At 41.6% G+C, this 21,013-nt stretch overlaps 1 protein-coding gene across 2 annotated transcripts in view; it reads left to right on the top strand.

The window, feature by feature from the left end:
• Positions 1-18,154, top strand: part of cpm (carboxypeptidase M) — a 37,483-nt gene extending 19,329 nt beyond the window's left edge. For both annotated transcript variants that reach the window (XM_061714464.1, XM_061714463.1), the window contains 7 exons: positions 4,526-4,698; positions 7,406-7,505; positions 9,557-9,662; positions 10,347-10,517; positions 11,978-12,130; positions 12,234-12,382; positions 14,099-18,154. In XM_061714464.1, coding sequence (XP_061570448.1) covers positions 4,526-4,698; positions 7,406-7,505; positions 9,557-9,662; positions 10,347-10,517; positions 11,978-12,130; positions 12,234-12,382; positions 14,099-14,368 — 1,122 coding nt within the window. In that variant the 3' untranslated portion in view covers positions 14,369-18,154. The remainder of the gene's footprint in view (positions 1-4,525; positions 4,699-7,405; positions 7,506-9,556; positions 9,663-10,346; positions 10,518-11,977; positions 12,131-12,233; positions 12,383-14,098) is intronic.
• Positions 18,155-21,013: the final 2,859 nt, after the last annotated feature.

Genomic DNA, 21,013 nt, shown 5'->3' with positions numbered 1-21,013 from the left:
ACGTTTTTACGCACGCAAACCTTTAGTAATTCAGGCCCTAAGGGTGAGAGCTGTGAGGACGCTGCACCAACACACCAAGAGACAGGGGCACTGTCAGATACCCTTCCGTCAATCATCTTTGCAAACATCCAGTTGATCTTCAAAACAGTGGATGATGTTCAGGCAAATGTCAGGTTTCTGAGGGAGTGCAACAGCGCTTTTTCTGCTCACTTGGCTCACGGCGCAGGATTAACAGTCAGAGCTTGTGATTGACAGGTTTGGAGCTCCTAACCCCCTCCAAAGACATGCCACAGTAACCGGTACGTCACTCAGTGGTGGTTTGTGTCTATATGTGAACAAAAACTGGTGAAACCCAGTGGTCGCTAGGGAGTGGTCGTCAGGCAGTCACTGTGCCCACGAGACCTCAAGCTCGTGGCTGTGTTCCTCCAACACTTTTACTTACAGGGGAATTTCCACAGCTCTTTGTGACTCTTGTTTATATCCAGCCATGAGCCGTGAGGGAAAGCTCCACCTTTGGAGTAACTGTGCAAAGTTTTGGGCTGATGACACCGGACACACCGATCCTTGTCAAGGGGGATTTTAATGACTGTAATCCAGAAACGTCTTTGAGTTATTTTTATCAGTTGGTGTTTTGAGATAAGACCTCGTTATTTTCCCTGGATGATGAACGCGTGTTCCTTGCTTACTAGATACTGTATGTCATTGCCTCCCCGGTACCTGAAGCCGAGTTGAGGGGAGGGAACACGACTCGGGCGGCGTTATCGAGTGTTACTACTTAACACTACGGTCCGCTGTCTGTTTGGTCGGCCTCGCTGGCTTCACCAACATCAGAAGAACTGGCTTGATGCAGGAGATGGAGCGGGTGGTGGATCCACGCTGAACGATGCTGGATTTGTACAGTGACTTCCCCCAAATCCTCTTTCACAAGTATGACCAGGAGTCTCATTCTGTCTCTCCTGTTGTTGTGTTCATGAACGCAAAGAACTTCTGAGGCTCTTCAGTTTGTGAATGACCCGAGTTTTGTTTCTTGCAAAGCGGGGGCCTTTAGTTTGAGTAGCCAGATGCAGATTACCGTGCTGAAAGACCACGGCTCGGAGGATGAGCAGCTCATGGACATCCTTGTCTTGTCATCAACTAATCCCACCCACAACCCGCCACCCCAGGTCATTCTGTTTACGTTAGGCCTAACCCACAATTAAATGGGGTGAGTTATTGTCGGGACCAGCTCCAAACGCCACCCCACGTCACTTAACGTAAAGAGAAAACGCTTGATTTGGGTGTTAAATGCAGGGTTTCCACCTGTGTAAACAGGGCTAGTGTGTGGCTTGTCTAACCCATCATACAAAACGTATTTGTTCTGGATCAGTCAAGGGAACTTATAAAACATTTAGGAGGGAACGTCACACCATAATGTTTGATTAATATTTCATTCCAAGTTACAAACTGGTCCATAGGACTTTGAAACCAGTAAAACACTTGGTTCTGGTGTGTTTGAGTGAGTCCTTTCAGCACCTCCAGGACGGTTTTTGCTCCTCTGACTGGGACCTGTTCAAGGATTCATGTTGGGGACTGTTTCTGCTCACATTACAGTCTGTGTAGAGCTCATCAATCAGGGGAGTATTAAACAATACAAACGTTAGAATATGATTAAATTGGAACTTAGGCTAAATGTAACTACAATAATATTGGTGAAAAAGGTACCGGTGAATGCAGGCCATAAAGTGTCCAATCTCTTTTACGACAGGTCACACATTGTTCTTGCAAATTGATCTGAGTTTTTTTTTTTCAATTGTGTCAATTTAATGATTTGGATTTTAGCAAAGAAGTTTCGGTCTAAAAGGATGCTGAATCCTGCTAGAGAACAGAAGAGATTTGAAGATTGATAGGACTTTGGTCCTGGTTCTCTTCCGCAGGGGAAAAGGAGGGAAAAGTCCTGGTCCTCCGGCAATAAGTGGTCATATCCTGAGGAACTGTGCTGACCAGCTGGCAGATATATTCAGTTTTATTTTTACACAGTCCCCTGTCCCCAGTCTTTGGAAGGATTATTGTTCCTGTGTCATAAACCAAGGCCGCCAAAACCAAGGCCAAGACCTGTTGCACTGATAAGCTGGACCCGCTCCAGTTCACCTGCGGGTCAGGCAGGGGTGTGGATGATGCAACAGGCAGCTTTTTAAACATGGTTTTAACACACCTAGAGAATTGTAAGTCATTTGTGGGGGCTTTTATTTTTTTTGTTGTTTTAATTAGCTTTGATATTTGCTTTTAATTGAATCCAACCTCACATTTTAGCTGACAGTCTTTAAGCTGCATCAATTCCCATCCACAATCAGACTCAGGGTTGTTTTACTTCTGGAATGGTTCTTCAGGGTTTGTGATGAACCTGAGTCTGTTGAGAAAAATGTCCTGCAGAAACTGTCCTGCGTGGAAGAGACACTGGCAAAATGTAGATATAAAAGTGCAGGCAGTGAGTCTCACTTTGGCCTCAAAGGATAGTCAAGACTTCCGATTGTTTATGTGGTTGTTTATGTGGCTTCTGCTTTTTGAAAACACTTAAAACTCAATTTGCTCAGTGGTGTAGGGAGCGTTTCCAAGCGTAAACCTGTAGAGGACATAAAAATCTCACTCCTTTTTATATTTTTTTACAAATTTAGTTGGATTTTACTGTTTTACAGCCGCTTCTTTTCTAACAACTGGGTATGGGACCGTTTAGCAGTTGCCTAGTCGACAGCTGTTGTTGCCTTTTAAAAGTAATGCCGGAATTAAGGTTCTGCATTAAACCAAAGATCTTCTATACACAAGATAGCGCATTGCCGTTACTGGCAATGGTTTGAAATTGTATACACTTCATGTCTCCTAAGTGGGCGTGGCCGCCCCTCTCCCCACATCGTTTTGGAACATACAACACTAGATACAGTACAACTTTCTTCCAAAAATACTTAAATAATAAAAATAACAGTATTATTAAGCAAAGAAGCTAGTTTTATTTTAGTTTTAAACGTAATTTTATCCGATGGGAAAACGATGAGAGCCAAATCTCGCGAGAGTGTGTTGCTCAGACAGAGACAGGTCTCAAACAAAGTTCATTTTCTCCTAATCTGTCGGTCTGAAAATTGCCATTTTGGTGTCAGAATGTTCAGAAGGTTTGTGGCTTTTGAAAAATGGGTCCCATATTTACTTAGGTTACTATGGGGCGAAGGAATTGGTAATAATCTGTGCTCCGGTTCACTTTTCCCATAGGACTCAATAGACTCAGGACCTACTTCCGGTCTCCTAAAGGGGCGTGGCAGTCACGTGACACAGACACAGCAACTCGAACCTTAGTGGGCTGTCTCGGTTTATAGAACGTCTCTGATTAAACCAACGCAGAGCCTACACCGTTGCCGTGACGCCGTCGTGAATCCTTCGGACTTCTCCATCACTCCATTTCGCCACGGTGCAGTACCCCCCCAGAGCGCTAGTTGGTACTTTGTTTAGCTTCCGGCTTTTTCGGTCAGTGAATCAAAGAGATAAGGACAACTATTGTGCAAAAAAAACTAAACAAAAAAAATCACACACAAACAAAGAAAAGAGTGCTGAAAGTTCACTACTGCTTCACGAACCGGAACAGGAAATGCGTTGCTACCAAGCAAACCACTCACAGCCCTCTCGGTCTGCGTTGGGTCTACGTCGCCTCGACGCGTAGTTACATGTTTTAGGAGTTGCACGTCAGGCTACGGCGTAGGCTACGGAGAGACTCCCGCCTACCCTACGGCATTGGTTTAACGCAGAACCATAATTCAGGCTTAAGTCCTCGTTTTATCAGGTGATTGCTGTAGGAATCACCAGAACGATTAGTAGGTAGAAAGTTGAGTGTAATTTTCCAGAACATAACCTGAGATGCTTTTTGATTCAAACAACCTTCAGGCTTTTATTAAAAGAGAGATATAAAATATCGGCAGACTTGTCCCTGAGCATAAAGCATAAACAGGTGTGTTTTTATTGGGTGGATGCAGCAGAGAAAAGAGTTTAGACAAGAGATGAAGAAGTAAAGAACGATGGCCCGCGGCAGAGCTAGCCCTGACTTGTGTGTGTGTGTGTGTGTGTGTGTGTGTGTGTGTGTGTGTGTGTGTGTGTGTGTGTGTGCTTTGCACACAGACCTTCTCATTTTCCCACCCTTCTCTCTTTTCTCATTCCTGAAGCCTGCATTCATTCAGATTTTTTTTTCCATCAATCCACTCCCCACTGTCCAAGGAGGCACCCCTCCCCGGAAAAAAACAGCCTCCGACTCATCTCCGGTGTTGTGTTCCCAGCTGACTCACAGCATGACATCCTCCTCCGCTGTGTCCATCACGAGGGAACATGCAGCCTCGTCCACTTGACGAACAAGAGGGATGTTGAAATTGATAAATTAAACGTGAAACCGAGCAGCTGGAAAAAAGTATTCTATAATCTTTTCCTGTAAACACCAGGACTTCTTACACTTAAATGTATTTTTTTGTCTATTTTACCTTGTGTTCAGGTAGTTTGTGTGTGTGTGTTTGTTTAGGTTCTTGGTCGAGAGCTGCTGCTCCAGTTAATCGATAACCTGGTGCGAGGTTACCGCACCAATGCGACGTGGTCACTACAGCTACTGAACAGCACTCGCGTCCATATCCTGCCCACCATGAACCCAGATGGCTTCGATGACGCAGACACAGACTGCCAGCATGTTCAGGGCAGGTACCCAAACACACCCTTTAAAACTTGCATTTAAACATTAAGCACTGGAGCTCCTGTGATCAGTAATCAAAATAATTTTGTGGTTGCAGCCAACTCTGCAGCCCCACCAAGCTTTTTAGCCTTTTTTTAGCTCCTACATTCGGTTTTACTGCACATACTTATTAAACTATCTCTGAAAAATCTCTATGAATTATCCACCTGGTACCCAAATGACTTACAGAGCCAGTTACACATGAGTTAATGAAGGTTTAGCATCTTCTGGAGAGGTTGAAGACTAAAACTGAGTTGAAAATATCAGTTTCAACAGCAGGAACTTTCCTCAAAGGCCGGGGAAGTTAGGAGGGCTCGCCTCAAATAATGAAGTGGCTTTACTGGGCCAGTTCTGTTTGTTACTAAAAGGAAATGTGGATGCCGCCAGACTTTCTTTTGTTTTTTTTGTTTTTTTAACTTTGTGCACTGAAAATTATGTCACACTAAATTCTAATATCTCACCTCTGATGTCCAGATGACACAGCCTAGAAACCAGTCATCAGAATTGTTCAGTACTTTGTGTCAGTAATAAGCAGTTTTATGTTGAATGGACAGTAATGTACCAGTTTCCACACCTGCATGCCTGTTTCAACGTGTTCGGGGTCACGCAGCAGCCAACACGTCACTGGCTCGGTGCACCCTCGGCATCACGAGAGCAGTCGGCACGTTTGTTGTGCAAAGGCTAAACTCTGCACCACTCCACCGCCCAAAATACTGTGATTAGCAGGAAGCCAAACAAAGAGACTCCAGATGTTTATCGCACACACAAATTGCAGTTAAAGCCTTTAAGTATCCAATTATGTGTGTTTTGACTTCTTCTTCTGCGCTGTTTATAGGAGACTGCAGTCTTTGTATTTACCACAGTGTGAAGGTGAAAATCTGTCTGCGGGGCCTCTTTATGGGCACTCACCCTGGCGACACTACACCGCAAGGTTTAGATTTGGATTTAACCGACTGTGTATGATGTGTTTAACATCATCTCCTTCCGCACCTTATAAGGAAGCGGCACGCTGAAGCAGCTGAACCTGGACGTTTTTGATTGGTTCTGCTGCGTGGATGTAATTAAGATACAGAACTGAAACTTGTTGTGTCAGCCAGAATAATGATCTCACACTGACACAGAATTTATTTCCTTTTCCTGATGATGTTCAGGTTGATGAAGAGACAAAAACGTAGTGTCAACATTATCCAACTCCCCATGGGAAATGAGGTCATTAGGACTTGGTCTTAATGCGGTTATAAATGCAGCCAGGCGATCTGCAGGGCACAGCTGTGATGTCATCAGGTCATGTGATCAAAGTTGATGACCCTTGGTCTGAGCACGACAACAGAAGCCAGGATGTCTTTGATTAAATAAGCTGAAAACAATGTAAGCAAACTTCTCTTTCACGTTACATAACAATCGCTCTGGATTTGAAGATCTTAAAACTCAATTTATGTGAACAAATTATAAAAACAAAGTATGTGTATAAATATTTAACAGTTACAGAAGAGAAAGAAGGCAGATGAGTCATAAAAAGGTTTCACTAACACAAACCAACAGAAATATTTAAAGCATTTTCTTCTCATTTAAAAATAGTATTGATCTTGCAGCTTCTGATTTACTTCAGAGTTAAGTCATTAACACTAACGACATCTATTTGTTGTTCCTGCATCATGCAGCTGAGAAATGTGACATTTGATCTGGGCAGCTGCTGTTTTAAGTCACTCTTGCTTCCCGGACACGGTCAGAGGGATCGTGGGAAATAATCTCCCGGATCTATGCCTTGCTCACTGCAGTCTTGGTAGCTGCTGAACATACTCACGCTCGCTATGATGTGGTTCAGCAAATCATTCGGTGAATAAAATATACAAGCAAATGCAATGAAATACATAGAATGAGTTTCTCAGGGACAACAGGGATTTCTAAAAGCTGCTTTAATCCAAACATGGTCTGAAATCGGAGCAAAATTGATTCAAAGTCAAATAAACAGTTTGTAATTTTTTTCTAAATACAGTTTATTCTTAAAAAAATGTGTGGTTTTATGGATTTTATGGATTTTATGAGTGTGCTTAGATTCAGACTTAAAAGGTTGCTCACTTCTCACTCAATCTACCATTTTGAAAAGGAAATTACGTTTTATCTCAATTGCACGCGCAAATGTGCTGTTGTGGTATCAGTGACTCATTTCTAACTGCAGTTCCTAGTGACGAACTGGTTTACAATTGTGCCCTGACTAAAGTTTACATAATCAAATAGTGCTGTGGAGAAAATTAGCAGAGCAACGTCTTTATGCCTTTCCCTTTTAAGTGGTTGCCGCAGCAGAACCTCATGTTCTGCATATTGATTTGGCGCAGGTTGTATGTCAAATGTCCTTCCTGACACAACTCTCCACATTTGTCAAGGCTTGGCACGGGTTAAGTAGAAAATACTGGCTTTGCAAAGGAACTATGACATCACAGGCGCAGTCTGCAGCAGCATTATCCTGCTTTCTCATCTTTATCTGCACCTCTGGTTTACGGTGCCACCCTGAACCACCAACTCTAACATGTCTGGGTATGCACCGTGCAACACAGGAAAAATGGAAAGGAATCTAAATCAGCAGCTTAAGTGTTTGTTTTACCTTCCTTCAACATGCCTGGAAATTCTGTATTACTCTTGTTTAGTTGATGAACAGTTTATGTCCGTCTCCTTCAGGTTCAATCACAACGGCATGGACCTGAACAGGAACTTTCCAGATGCTTTCTCTGGTCTCCGAAGGCAACAGCCACTGAATGAGGAGAAAAGGGAAGCCGAGGTGGGTCATGTGATCTGTCCAGCATGCATCTTGGCATCACGTATATTTGCAACTGAAAGTCCCGTAGTGTTAAAGATCAGCATGGTGAACAGAGATCTACATCGCCGGGTTTTCTGGACTTAATTGAATCCATTCAGGAAAACTGCCATGTGTGTTGAAATACACTTTAAGAATATTAGCCACGCGTCAAACACAAAGCAACCCTGCCCTGCAACAAGTTTCCCCTCTTTTGTTCTGGGTTACGAAGATGATGCATCATCAACAGCACTTAGTCACAGCTTCTCGGAATCTGTCACACACCATTGAAGTTTATTTGAATCACATCAATAAACCAGTGCTTTCTGGGTGGGTTATTGTTTTGTGTGTTGCATTGTATCATTTTGTGTCATTCCCTGTGACAGTGATGAATAGATGCAGGCGCGCATCACTTGTCTGGTGTCATGGTGTTTTGGCTCGCTGTTTGCTGTCCTCTTCACCCCAACAGCTGAGTTACAACCACAATGACCAACAACTGAATCCAAAGAAGTTACTCTGGGCGAACTATTCCTTCACTGTTATGAACATACTTTGTGTTTGGTTTCATCCTGCTGCCTCAACCACTCACTGGAGCACTGCATGTGGATTAATCTGCTAAAAATACTCCCCTTTTAATGTCATTGCATAAATCTTGTATATAAGTTATCCAGTCATAACCTGTATTTAACTTATTGCGTAAAAGCAAAGCTCTTTGATACTCCACCGATAATGTGCAGCTGTCTCTCAGCTGTGGGACGGCAGACTTCTAAAAACATCAGCTTGGACCGTACAGATTAGTTTTGCAGCCTTTAATTGTGCAAACATGCTAATGTTCCTGCTTTGCTGTGTCAGAGTCGATGTGGACATTAAACAGAGGCCGACCATTATGGACAACCATAATAAGTGTGTCTAAGCCATCAGATTAGTAGTTTCAAATAATTTCGAATCTGATGGACAACAAGTACAAGAATGACGCTGTATCCTAAATGTCCAGATGTCACATCCATGGTACAGGCGGACAAAACTTTCATTTTCTGTCATTAATAATTTGAAATGCATTTCTGCACTTGAAGATGAACACGAAGATAGTGTGATAAAAAACGTGGGTTCGGCTGTTAAACTGGAAGTACAAAGCTGAAACTGGGCTCTGATTTGGAGGTGGTCCAGGTCCAGAGCAGAACTTCGGTCTCGACCAGAAACACATGGCCTCCATTTTTGAGTTACACTGAAACTCATGTGCATCAGGTTTTAACAGGAGACTCCTCGTGGTCGAAGTGTCTAGTTTTGCTTTGGGACGCAGAAGTTGAGATGAAGGCGGCCGTCAGTTGCAGGTTAAACGACAGGCGTCCTGAACAGTTAAACAGGTTTCAGAGGCCACGTTGGATTCTTGCATTATATATAACTCTAAATATGAGCTAACCTAGCGACAGGGCACTGGCAGGTCATTACATGACCTCATGATTACATAACAGGGCATGAGACGAATCAGTGTCAGAAGATGAACAGCGACTCCAAGAAACTGGAGTAAAATAAAAACATGATCTTTATGCTGGAGGAATATTCAGAGTATGAATCCAATAAAACATTTATGTGCATTATGGAACAATTAGGGTGCTAAGCATAATACCTAAAACCTTAGAGCAACACTTCATCATCATCTATAATCATCCAGTAGGGGCTCATTCAGGATATTTCTATCTGTACATTATTTTTTCCCGTCTCTGTTTTTGAGGCGTATTAGTCCCTAGGTGTCAATTATGGGTGTGGTATTCCACTGTTTATTGTATTGGCAGTCCAATAAATTTAGATGAGGTTAAACTCCCTCCAACATCTTAGATCCAGCTGTGTAAAGTTGACCATCATAATGACATCTGGGATTAAGTTAAATAGAAATAGTCTGTTTCCACAGTTAACAGCTACAAGAATACTGACAAGTTGCAGTCTTCTTTTGTTCTTTGAAATAAAATTGTCAGTATATAATATCAATGTATGCTGGTGTTTTCACCATCTGATACCTGCTGCTTCATGTGTTCCAGGTGAGAGCGGTGATTGGCTGGTTACGGTCTGAGACTTTCGTCCTCTCTGCAAACCTTCATGGAGGAGCTCTGGTGGCGAGTTATCCTTACGACAACAGTAACAGAGGTAAACAAACACACACAGACACAGACGGTTTTGGACAGAAGGAAGTCAGACTGATGTGATTCCCAACAAAAAGCTCACAGCTGAATTATGAAGATCCAGCAACCCTGTTTCAGCATGTGCATGAACTTTCAGGGATTCTCCGTCCTCCCAGAGACTTATTTTTCATATTTATAGAGACTTTACTGATTGCTCCTGTAGCCACTTGGAGCACCCTAGATTACAAGGTCAGTTTTATAGAGTATTTGAGGAAGATTAAAGTTGTCTGTCTTCATTTGTAGCCACCTTAATAATAACACTCACTGTGAAACACTTAAGTTATGCTTCAGATATTCAACTATACAGCATTGTAATATTTTGCAAGCTCAACTTGAATTTGAACTTCTCAAACCCTGTTTTCTTTTGAAATTTTGACAGATAAACATATTATCAGAGATCATAATTTAACATGTATGAAATTCCCATGCTGCACTGGAATTTTACAAGATGGGGGTCCCTGAACAGAACTTTGCACAGGGCCATCAAAAACTAACAAACACCCCTGTGTTCTTCAAATAAAAGAATAAAGCATAGTAAACAGAATTTATTTTTATTAGTGGGCCTATGGGAACCCTGATCTGGTACATTCAGTATTTATTTGATGCTGAAAGAAAAATAAAACAGTTACATTTGTGACTGTTTCCACAGGCATCGAGCTGGTGGGCGGGGCCAGCATGACCCCTGATGATGACGTGTTTGTTCACCTGGCCAAGCTCTACTCCCACCATCACGCCTCAATGCACGAGGGGGACCGCTGTGAAGACAGCAGGCCGTTCCTGGACGGCATCACCAATGGATACCAGTGGTACCCTCTAGCAGGTTAGCATGTGAGATTCAGGGAAAAAAGCTGGTCGCAAAGGTGGACTTTTTCATGAGACATCTTCTTCTTCTTTTCCTTTCGGGTGTTCCCTTCAGGGGTCGCTACAGCAAGTCATACGTCTCTATCTACCCCTGTCCTCTGCATCTTCTTCTCTCACCCCAACCAACCTCATGTCCTCTTCACTACATTCATGTATCTCCTCTTTGGTCTTCCTCTAGGCCTCCTGCCTGGCAGTTTCCACATTAGCATAATTTTACCAATAAACCCTCCTCTGTACAAAACCATCTCAGCCTGGCCTCTCTGACTTCACCTCCAAAACATGTACCATCCCTTCTGATGAACTCATTCCTGATCCCATCCGTTCATGTCACCAAAGACAAAGACAACCTCAACATGCATTATTGCACAAGAAATGTGCAATAATAATAAAGTAGGTTTCTCTTGTGTAGGTCATCTGTGCAATAATGTGTAGGTTTCTTTTGTAGGTTGTAGGTTTCCCTAGGTCATTTGTGCAATAATGTGGACATTTGTGCAATAGGTTCAGTTGGGCTATGTGCAATAATGTATAGGTTCTCTTGCATAGGTCATTTGTGCAATAATGTGGACATCTGAGCAATAAGTTCAGTCGGGCTCTGTGCAATAATCTTTTCTTCTACTCAGGGGTAGTGTGTGGGAATTGATGTGTGTTAACTGTAGTATGGTTTGATTGTATATATGGGTAAAGACTTGGGGGTTATGTTTCTATGTTTATTGGAGTGTGATTGTCGCCTGTGCCTCTCGTGTCCAAGACAAATTTCTCCTAAGGGTATAAAGATGAATGAATAAAGATTCATCTTATCTTATCTTATAAGTGTCTCCGAACCACGAACTGTGTAACAAGCTCATTTGCACGTGTGGGTATTTTTCTTTTGTTAAAGAGCCTATTTCATATTCAACTACAGGCTCATAGAAAACATATTAGATACCCTCCAGAAGCTCCAGCTGGCTAACTTGTCACTTCAACCCACGATCAATGGGCAGGAAACTAAACAGCAAGGGAAACGTATGATCTTAGGAGTTTGTTCATGAAGACAGGAACAGGCTGAGAAGCTGCTGAGGGCTCGATATTTGCACCGCCGTCTCTGGTTTCTGCAGCACAAACTTGGTCACTGTAACTGATCACATCAGAAGAAACCAAACACCTAACACATCGTTTGCCCTGGAAAACTTAATCATCTTTAAATTGGTACAATTTCCTGGTTATTGATTTTTTTCTTTTTTTAAACAGTGTGTGTGTGTGTGTGCGTGTGTGCGTGTGTGTGTGTGTGTGTGTGTTATTTTTTTATATCAAAAATATTGTTACTGTAAACATGTTGGAATTTTCTTGCAGGATTTCATCCTCATTGGTCTAATGCTTTGTTCGTCAGATGCGGTTTCATTGGGAATAAGGATGTGTGTGTGTGTGTATGTGTGTTTGCAGGTGGGATGCAGGACTACAACTACGTCTGGGCGCAGTGTTTGGAAGTGACTCTAGAACTTTCCTGCTGCAAGTTTCCTCCACCTCAGCAGCTTCCTGATCTGTGGGAGGATAACCGGAAGTCTTTGCTGGCGTTCATCCAGCAGGTCCATCTGGGTAGAGTATCTACCTCTCCACCTGTCTCCTCACTCATCAACCTCACGTACCACACCAAACTGTGCTGGAATCAACATTTCCATGTGCACGTGTCTCCATTCAGGGGTGAAGGGTCGTGTGTTTGATGGCTCCGGCATTCCTGTGCAGAACGCAGTGGTGGATGTCAAAGGGCGCAAGAATCTGTGTCCATTCAGAACCAACCAGCACGGGGAATACTACCGACTGCTGCTCCCTGGGAGCTACACTCTCACGGTAACTATACACTCTGGGACTGATTTACTAAAGGTTTGCGTGCGTAAAAACGTGTGCAAACTTGACATCACCCGCAAACCAATGTGCAAGCTGATCTACTAACAGCGTGCAAAGAGGACTGCGCCTCTCAAATGAGCAAAATAGCACACGCTATTCATTTAGTACTTTTGCCCTGATGAATAATCAATATGGGGCGTACCCACCAGAAATCCTAAATACTGGGAGGGGAAAATGCAAATAGGTTAATTTACCACACGCAATGAGATTTACCAAGCCTGAAAGTTATTGCGGGGATTGTGATTGCGTCTGTATTTAATACGTTCGAAAGGAAGGTGCTAATCTGCCCAGCATTACACACCGATGGCTGCTGTTATTGTGGCAAGGAGGCGACATCGCCAAAATCAAAGAATACGCAGAGAGAGAGTCTTTATTCTGCTGCATGCTATTTTAAAAATGGTTGCACAAGTTTTATTAAAGGCCACTTTTTCTTTAGTTCTTCGCCTTATATCTTGCCACCTTCTTTTAACCTCATCTGCCGTTCTTTTTGTCTTACCAACTGCATTTATTCTATCGCAGATTTTCTCCCATATTGCGTTTCTTTTCTTTTCTTCTCTTTCCGTTACTTCTTTTCTTTTCTTTAAATTTCTTTGCTGTATTTCATGAATGTGTTTATTGCCTCTTCCACTAATATCTCTAACTCCAACTCGTCAAATTTCATTTTGCGCTTGCGACTATATCCTGCTTTCCATCCAGACTCTCCATGGCGCAAACCGTAAGACACGCAACACCTCATTTAAATACTGAGGTTTGCACCTGTTATCAATTGCACGAGCATTCTTAGTTGATCACCCGCAAAACACACAACAACAGCACGTGCAGACTTTTTCAGTGCACACGCAATTTAGTACTCTTTATTTAGGATCTTAGTAAAACGGGCCCTCTGTCTGTTATCGGGAGGATCCCTGAAAGCAGCCGCGTCCAAATGACTAGTTTAACACCAAGTGCACTTCCATTACCCCTGGAGTTGCAAACAGGAAATATGTGTAAAGATATACCATATATTGTGAAAAAAGGTTTTCACACTTAGATGAGACGGTTTGTCAGGTGATTCGAAAAAGGAATATTTTGTGAAACTTCAAACGGAAACACCTGTTTTGAATGTAGAGGTCAAATTATGCACAAGAAAGAGCTTAAAAACTTGATTTCCCCAGGAAGTAGTGGGTATGAGTTGTGCTAGTCGTCATAAAGCTTTGGATTAACTGCGACGTGAAATTGTGGGCACTGACCTCCCAGAGATCTGCCAGATGTGCCTGGATTCAGTCATCATGAGAGGAGAAAACGTCTCTGCCCATTAATAAGAATTAATGGAAATTGTGGCAGCCAGTTGAGTTTTGAACAATATTTAACAATGTCTTTAATGTTTTGCTCCAAAACTATGAGCTACAGATCCAACCAGAGGAATATGCCCTTAATGTTCATTTGTGTGTCTTAGCCTTGCTCATCAGGAACTTGTTCATGTAAACTATGACACAAAAGACCTTAGCATCCAAGTACAGTATTTCTACCTGTGCTTTAATTTGTTTGTGCAGAGATGATACAGTTGGATCATTTCTGCTTCATAACTGCCTACCCAGACAGGAATTGTGACCTTGCTGTTACTCAGAAAGTTTTGTTTTCATTGACATCTTTCTCTTTCTCTCCGACATTGATTGACAGGTGACATACCCAGGACACGAGGTTCTGACAGAGACTCTCAAAATCCCACACGGTCCGGATTACTACTCCGCCTTGAAGCATGACTTCCAGTTACGACGCGTCGCCACAACAAGTGGGAGCACCCCAGCTAAGCCCACCCACGCGAGCCCCAGCCCTTCCTGTAATTACACGTTACAGCTGGAAGGGGGCGGAGCCGCGGCCGCGCCCAGGTGGAGCGGGCTGTTCGCGGGGCTCAGCGCCGTAGCATTCCTGCGATCGCTGATGGACTGAAGTCTTTCTCTGTCACATCTGGAGCAGGAGGTTGCAGGTTTGATTACAGCAGCAATAACTGACCTTCTGGAGTTACACGCTGAGGCAAACCTCAAAACCAACACCAAAAACTCCCCAAAAACTCCTAGAGGTTTCTGAAGGGACGTGTAAAAACTGGAATTTGGGTAACGACATGCTGCCAGCTCTGTGGCGGCCAAAAACATTTCTCACGCGGGAGGAAAGGCACAAACTAGAAAGGAGCGGGAAGCTCCTGGTGACAGCAGGGAGAGAAGCAGCAAATGTATAATCCTTAAATAATGGACATTACTGAGCAAATAGACCACTGGCTTAAAAAATATTAGAATATCTCCCAGTAGGAAAAGTGCAGCGTGAAAATATACACAAATAATATCTGAATTCAAATCAACTAGCTTTCCGTCCACTTGCAATATGAATTAATCCCAATTTCAAGCATCTTATAAAAATGTTGTAGAAATTTGCTGCGACGCAGCAGGTAGTGTCATTTTCTGTAACTAGCTCGCTAAGACAAAGCTAGTTGTCGTATTAACTAACTTATCAACTCAGAGCAAACAGAATATATCTGTTTTGTTCACCATCAACATAAAAGAGTACTCCATCATACTTTCAGTTAATTAACCTTTTTTTTTCATAAAACTGTGTGTTTTGTTCATTCTGGCTCCTTGTTGACTCAAAGTGTCAAGTTAGCATTTTATTAAATGTGTGTAACTTGTACAGATTTAGTTTTACCCTAATTTCAGGGTAAAAAATGCAATTTTATTCCTCCAAGAGGCACAGATGCAGATTTTCTTTCCTATTGCCGGTGGAGGGATTTGCTTTTTATGAGGTTTCTGGGGAGTTTTGTTTATGCATCGTGTCTCACGAGACGTACTTGTTTTTTTTTTTTTTTTTTCGGGCTCTCAGTGTGAATGTGGTGACACATTAGCAAACTCTCGCTTTGACACATGTGACTTCATGATGAGAATGAACACTCCACTTCCGCTGACACTGGCGATGTTGGCAACTATGTCTGAAAACCACCACACAAATCACAAGGAGGAAATATTTCCCTGGACTGGTGGATTTCGCTTTCATTAGAGTAGAGCAGCAGCATCATGAATCAAAGTGACAATCTACGTTTGGCACTTCTGGATGAAAAATGCTGCAACTTCCTGTTCCTATTCCTATTCTATTTGCAGTGTTTCAGAAACCTCGCGGTGGGAGATGCTGTTATGTTTCCAGAAATTGTGGCTCCTGGCTGTAGCTGTGTTTGGGGTCCGTAGCTGAAACAAAAAACCCTCCACCTGAATGGAGAGGTGGAGACATTGCTTAGTTCTGTCTTTATTTTTGCTTTTGAGAGTCTGAACACAGGGGACATTCGGATAATAATTACCGGAGAATGTCGGTATATCTAGACACTTGAGGTCGAATGTGCAACCAGGCTACCAAGGAGTCCACACTCAGACTCAGACATTAATAGTTTGGAGACATTTGTGAACACAAATATCTGATCATCATTTCCAGCTGAAAACAAAGCCTTTGTTCATGGTTTTTGTACACCTAAAGGAGCTCAATTGATTTTCTCCCCTGGTAAATGCCAGTGTGATGAGGCCTTACATTCTTTCTGTTATTACTAATTTAGAAGTAGCACTGAAAGTCAAGTGAATTTTACTACTGAGGGCTTAAAGTATTATGTTTTTTTTGTTGTTTTTTTTTAAGTATTTGTGTTGTATTTGTTAAAGGAAAACTTGATGTGACAAGAATACCCCAACAATATTCAGGATAAAGGGATCAGACATCAAGAAACCTCAGGAAAGTAAAAACATGAACCCACTGTATTATCCTTGCACTGTACATGCATGGTATGCACTCACAGGAATAATTGGGTTTTAAATTTAGATTTGCCTTCTTGAAAAGACATCATGGAGATTGTCGTAGGAGGAAAAAAGCCCCAGTGCTTGAGGATTCAGTAAAGTCTTCCCTGCTGAGATGTTCCAGCCTGTGAGACAGATTTATTACATGCGGTCGTAACTGTAATTTTATATGCCAGGAGGAGCACTTTAAAATCAGCACTTGCAAGAAGAGAATGCGGTTTTTAGTATGGGATGAATACAGGAGAAAATGGCCCTCGGAGGAGGAAATCACAGCAACACGAGCTCTGAGATTAATCCCTCCTGGTGATGCCACACATTAGACTTCTGCTACTGTTTGATTTATGATGACAGAGGACCTGTAATCTTACATCTGCTTGTCAGCATTCATCTTTTCTGTACTCATCACACACTTCTCACAGACAGGGAAGGTCTAGGGGTTCCCAACCTAAATCTTCTTCTTTCTAAGGAAGTAGAAACCTAAAGGTAATTATGATGTTTCAATTTTTAATTTATTACTTGGGAAATAAAATAGTTTTGGTTGTCTAGGCCTTTAAAGCCTCTCTATGTATCAAAATCACTACTGATGCTTTGCTGGCAGCGTATCACAAGAAAGTGTGTGTGAAAATCCTGGTGTAAGACACAGCAAACAGCACCTCCAGTGGGACACGGTGGTATTGCAGAGTATTGTCTTGTGCTGGAACAAAACACAATTTTAAAGACTCATTAAAAAGGGTCTATGTTGTATGACAGGTTGAACAAGTGAAGTTTACACCAACTTGCCATCAGTCAGTTTCAACTGTTTCACTTTTTGACAATACTGTACAGCAGTTATGTGTGCCCTCATGTGGTCAGAGGTGGTATTGCAACTTAAATTGACTTTAAAATCTAGACAGAATAGCTCGTTTGTGTTGAAACTACTGTTGTTTTATACTTTTTCGTCCTCATTTTTATATCTAAAACTAAAGCCTGTTTCCCTACAGGTGATTAAACACCCGCTTGAACCTGTTTGTTGGTTCTAAACACCAGTGTGTGTACATTTATACACACTGAAGCACAATAGACTTACATACATTATGTTAGATTATTCTAACGGTTAATGTAATGGAATGTAAATAACAGTTATTTATAAATACAAATGTAGAAGCAATATGATTAAACTGTGTATTACTCAAGAGCACCACCTGGTGGCCGAATTTGGCAAAACCTCTGTCATCCTAGTTAAACAGTTGCAGGAGTAAAAATGTGAGTTGTACAAACAGGTACTAATACAGCTGTAAAAACAAATGCATAAACGCCACTAATCTGAGATAAATAATATATTTCCTGGTTCCGTGATTCGATGTAATGTCTCATAAACCCTTGAATCTAATAACTTGCTGATAATTTATATTGAAAACTTGAACACATACAGACAAAAATACCTTTAGATTGTTTTAAGGGTCTCCAGTTTGGGAACAGTTTCTGTACAAAGCATGTATTAATGTACGACATATACATCAAAAGTCTACTTTAACCTCATTCTGAGGACCTCAGGCTAATTTTGTCACATCTTCAGGGTTGAAACTCAGCATCTCTCTGCAGAATTTGTGTTTTCCCCCAAATCAAACTTTATCCGTGCCAAATGTGTTTTTTTTATCTCTTTATTGCTGATTATTGATTTTGTTGATAAAAAGTATCACCTCATGAAATCCTGTGCCATGTTCATATGCAGTGACTGCAGGCTTCAGTCACACCTCACATACCAGACCTCAGTACAGATGTTGCCTTTTTCCTGTTTTATTCATGTTTTATTTACACAGTAAAACAATAAATTCAACCCACTCACTGGAGGTTCAATCTTGAGTTGAAGGAAAAGTGAAGTAGACCAACCTGGTTCTGGAAGGAAACCTTATTAAAGTTATAAACAAATCAAAAATGTTGTTTGTAGTCTTTCACAAACATGAAAACATGCATTTTCATGTTTGGCCATTTGGATGGTCATGTGGTATTTAAGTATTTAATGGAGGTGTAGAAAACGTGTACATAAGAATAACAACATATAGGTGAGTTGACTTTTATACGCCGAAATAAAATTATGAGATTTAACTAAAATAGTGGATTAAAGTGTGTATTTTTTAATTTATTACATTTTTTTGCTTGTGGTATATCTACAGTGGAAAAACATCTCGTGGAAGTTTTTTAAATCTCAAAATTGATGCGTGTCTGAAAAAGACTGAAATTGTACTTTGGAGATCCACACGGTGATCTTCAAACTGATTCAAAAAGCTTAAACTTTCCCTGTTTACTTTATATCATACCATATCATTATTATTATTCTACTGTTCTATTAGTTGCTCTGTTTTCACCTTTGAACTTCTCACAAATATTTTCTGCAGTAAAAAAAATTCATCATCTGTCGTTTTTTTCTGCAGAACTGCTGATGTAGAAAAGATCTTTTGAGTTTGAAATTTCTGCACTCGAATCTGAATAACTTGACAACACTGCCTCTCTGTGCTCGTAATAAAGAACTACACTGTTAAAGCTGAACATATCTTTTCATGTGGCTCTAGTTTCTTCTTCTGCCCTTCACACGTCCACATTAGAGGCAGCAGATGCTGATATTTAAGTGTCTCTGTTTCACATTTGAGTGAACTCTTCTCTTAGAAGTGCCGAGGGTTCAGTCGTTCTGGCGTCACATCCGGTGCCTCTTTTTTTTTATCTCTGTACACATTTTTCGAGTTGGTTCACTGAAGCAGAGCGATGATAGCAACTTGTCCAGACCCACTGGTAGCAAAAGAGTTACACATCATGATATAACCATATATATATATTACAGTGAGCCTTAAATCATGCCACAAACTATTTTTCCCTAAATGTTGAGACATTTTATTTTGAAAATCTAACATTTAAAGCAGCACTATGTAACTTTTCCACCTTAATATCATATTTCCAGAGTCATTGTGATGGTACATCAACTTCCAAAAGGTTTAATGACACCTCTGTCATGGTCTGGGGGGGTCTGTATCACCTTCACTGGCACTATGTAACTTTGAGGAGCATGGTAGGAACCCTGCCACACTAAAAAACTACACATTTTTACGGCTTTGACTGCTTTACGGCATACGTCACTTCCCCCTCCTTCCCGATTTGCAGTCGAGACGAAAATGGGCGGGGCGTGGAGCGCAGCTCCGCAGAAGCTGGTAACCCGTTGCTGCGTTGTGGCTGCAGCAGCTCCACACAACAGACGTGGGGAAAAGATCCTAATGGTTTAACTTTTCACCGCTTTCCTGCTCGGAGGCAGAACCACGGAGGCCAAGTATCTGATATAACAGAGTAAAAGAGTGAAAGAGTCGTCGGCTCGGTTGGATCGCGGCTGTAACGACCAAACATAACCTTCCTCAGTAAACCACAAACACGCACACAGACGGGGGGTCGGATCAAAACACGGGTTTATTAAACCACAAACAAACACTCATAACGACCGGGGTCGGATCAAAACACGGGTTTATTAAACCACAAAACAAACAAACACAAAGACCGGGGTCCGATCATTCATACGAGTTTTATTCCCCACTTCTCCAGCTAAACGCAGTTGCTGGCCAGCTCTCTGCGCTGCGATTAACCCCAATCTTCAGATAAAACTAGTTTGTTGAGGAAAAAATATTAACTCTATTTGTAGCTGCAGAGGAAAAAAATAATCTCACGAGGAAAACAAAAATATTGCTCACGCCTCGGAGCCTCTTCAACATAATATAGCGATCAAAAAAAAGAAAAGAGAAGTAAGAGTAATACAAAACATGTACTGTATGTTGTACTATTATACTAATTTATTGAAACACATGGCGAGTCAAACATTTACCAAAGCAGCTGCCAAACACTCCTAAACAAGGTAGCCGGAGACGGTGGTTCTGCAGAACTGCGGCAGTAAATCCTTTCTAAAGAGTGCAGCTCCGACGAGGAGCTCCATTCTTTATAAGGGATTTCATATGGATCCAAACCGTTAATAATCATTATTTTCTCCATATACCGCTCCTTGGCTTCCTTGTTTAAGGTATCCCGGTAAATTCCAGTTCCTTTCCAGCAGTTTAACATCTTTTTTTTGCGTTCCGTCTGTTCACTTGGTGAAACAGAAAAGCGTCCCGTCTTATTTCATTCACTATCAAAACAAATGCACGCGACGGGACAGGATCTTTCCGGCAGTACGCGCTGGTGCTCATGGGAAACGTAGTGTTGTTTCTGGTAAAGCACTACCGCTTTTGTCCAAAAGATACCGCCAAACTCAACAAAAGCTGAAAGTTACATTGTGCTGCTTTAAATATAGTTTCATAAGTTATATTTGTTTCAAAAAATATATTTGAATCTGAATGATTGTTTTGGTTGAATTTTTGATATATTTCTAGTAAAAATGTTGCCAACAAATTGTGAGCAATTAAAAGTGCTAAAATTCTTACAAACAAGGGAAATTAAAAAGAAGAAATTAGGCAATTAGTACCAAAAGAATGCAGTGATTGGTGCTTTTGTATTGCCACTCTTTAATAAGTTAATTTATCTTAGAGATTGAATAGTGCTTTGATAAAGTTTGTGCAAATACTGAGTTCAGCTGATTCCAAACCATCTTCAATCATGTGATCTCATCTCATCTTCGGTCCTTTCCTTGAGGTTTCAGTCTGGTTCACTTGTTGACTGATATTCCAGATGTTTCCACAGGTGTGCAGGATCTGATGTGCTCAGTGAAGCTGCTTTTTCCACTTCGGTAGTAAGTGAATGCTTCTCACACTGAAACTATGTCTGATGG

This window comes from Cololabis saira, chromosome 23, assembly GCF_033807715.1.
Source record: "Cololabis saira isolate AMF1-May2022 chromosome 23, fColSai1.1, whole genome shotgun sequence".
NCBI lineage: Eukaryota > Metazoa > Chordata > Actinopteri > Beloniformes > Belonidae > Cololabis > Cololabis saira.
The sequence above is the reverse complement of the archived record's forward strand: the minus strand, read 5'-3'. Positions and strand labels throughout refer to the sequence as shown.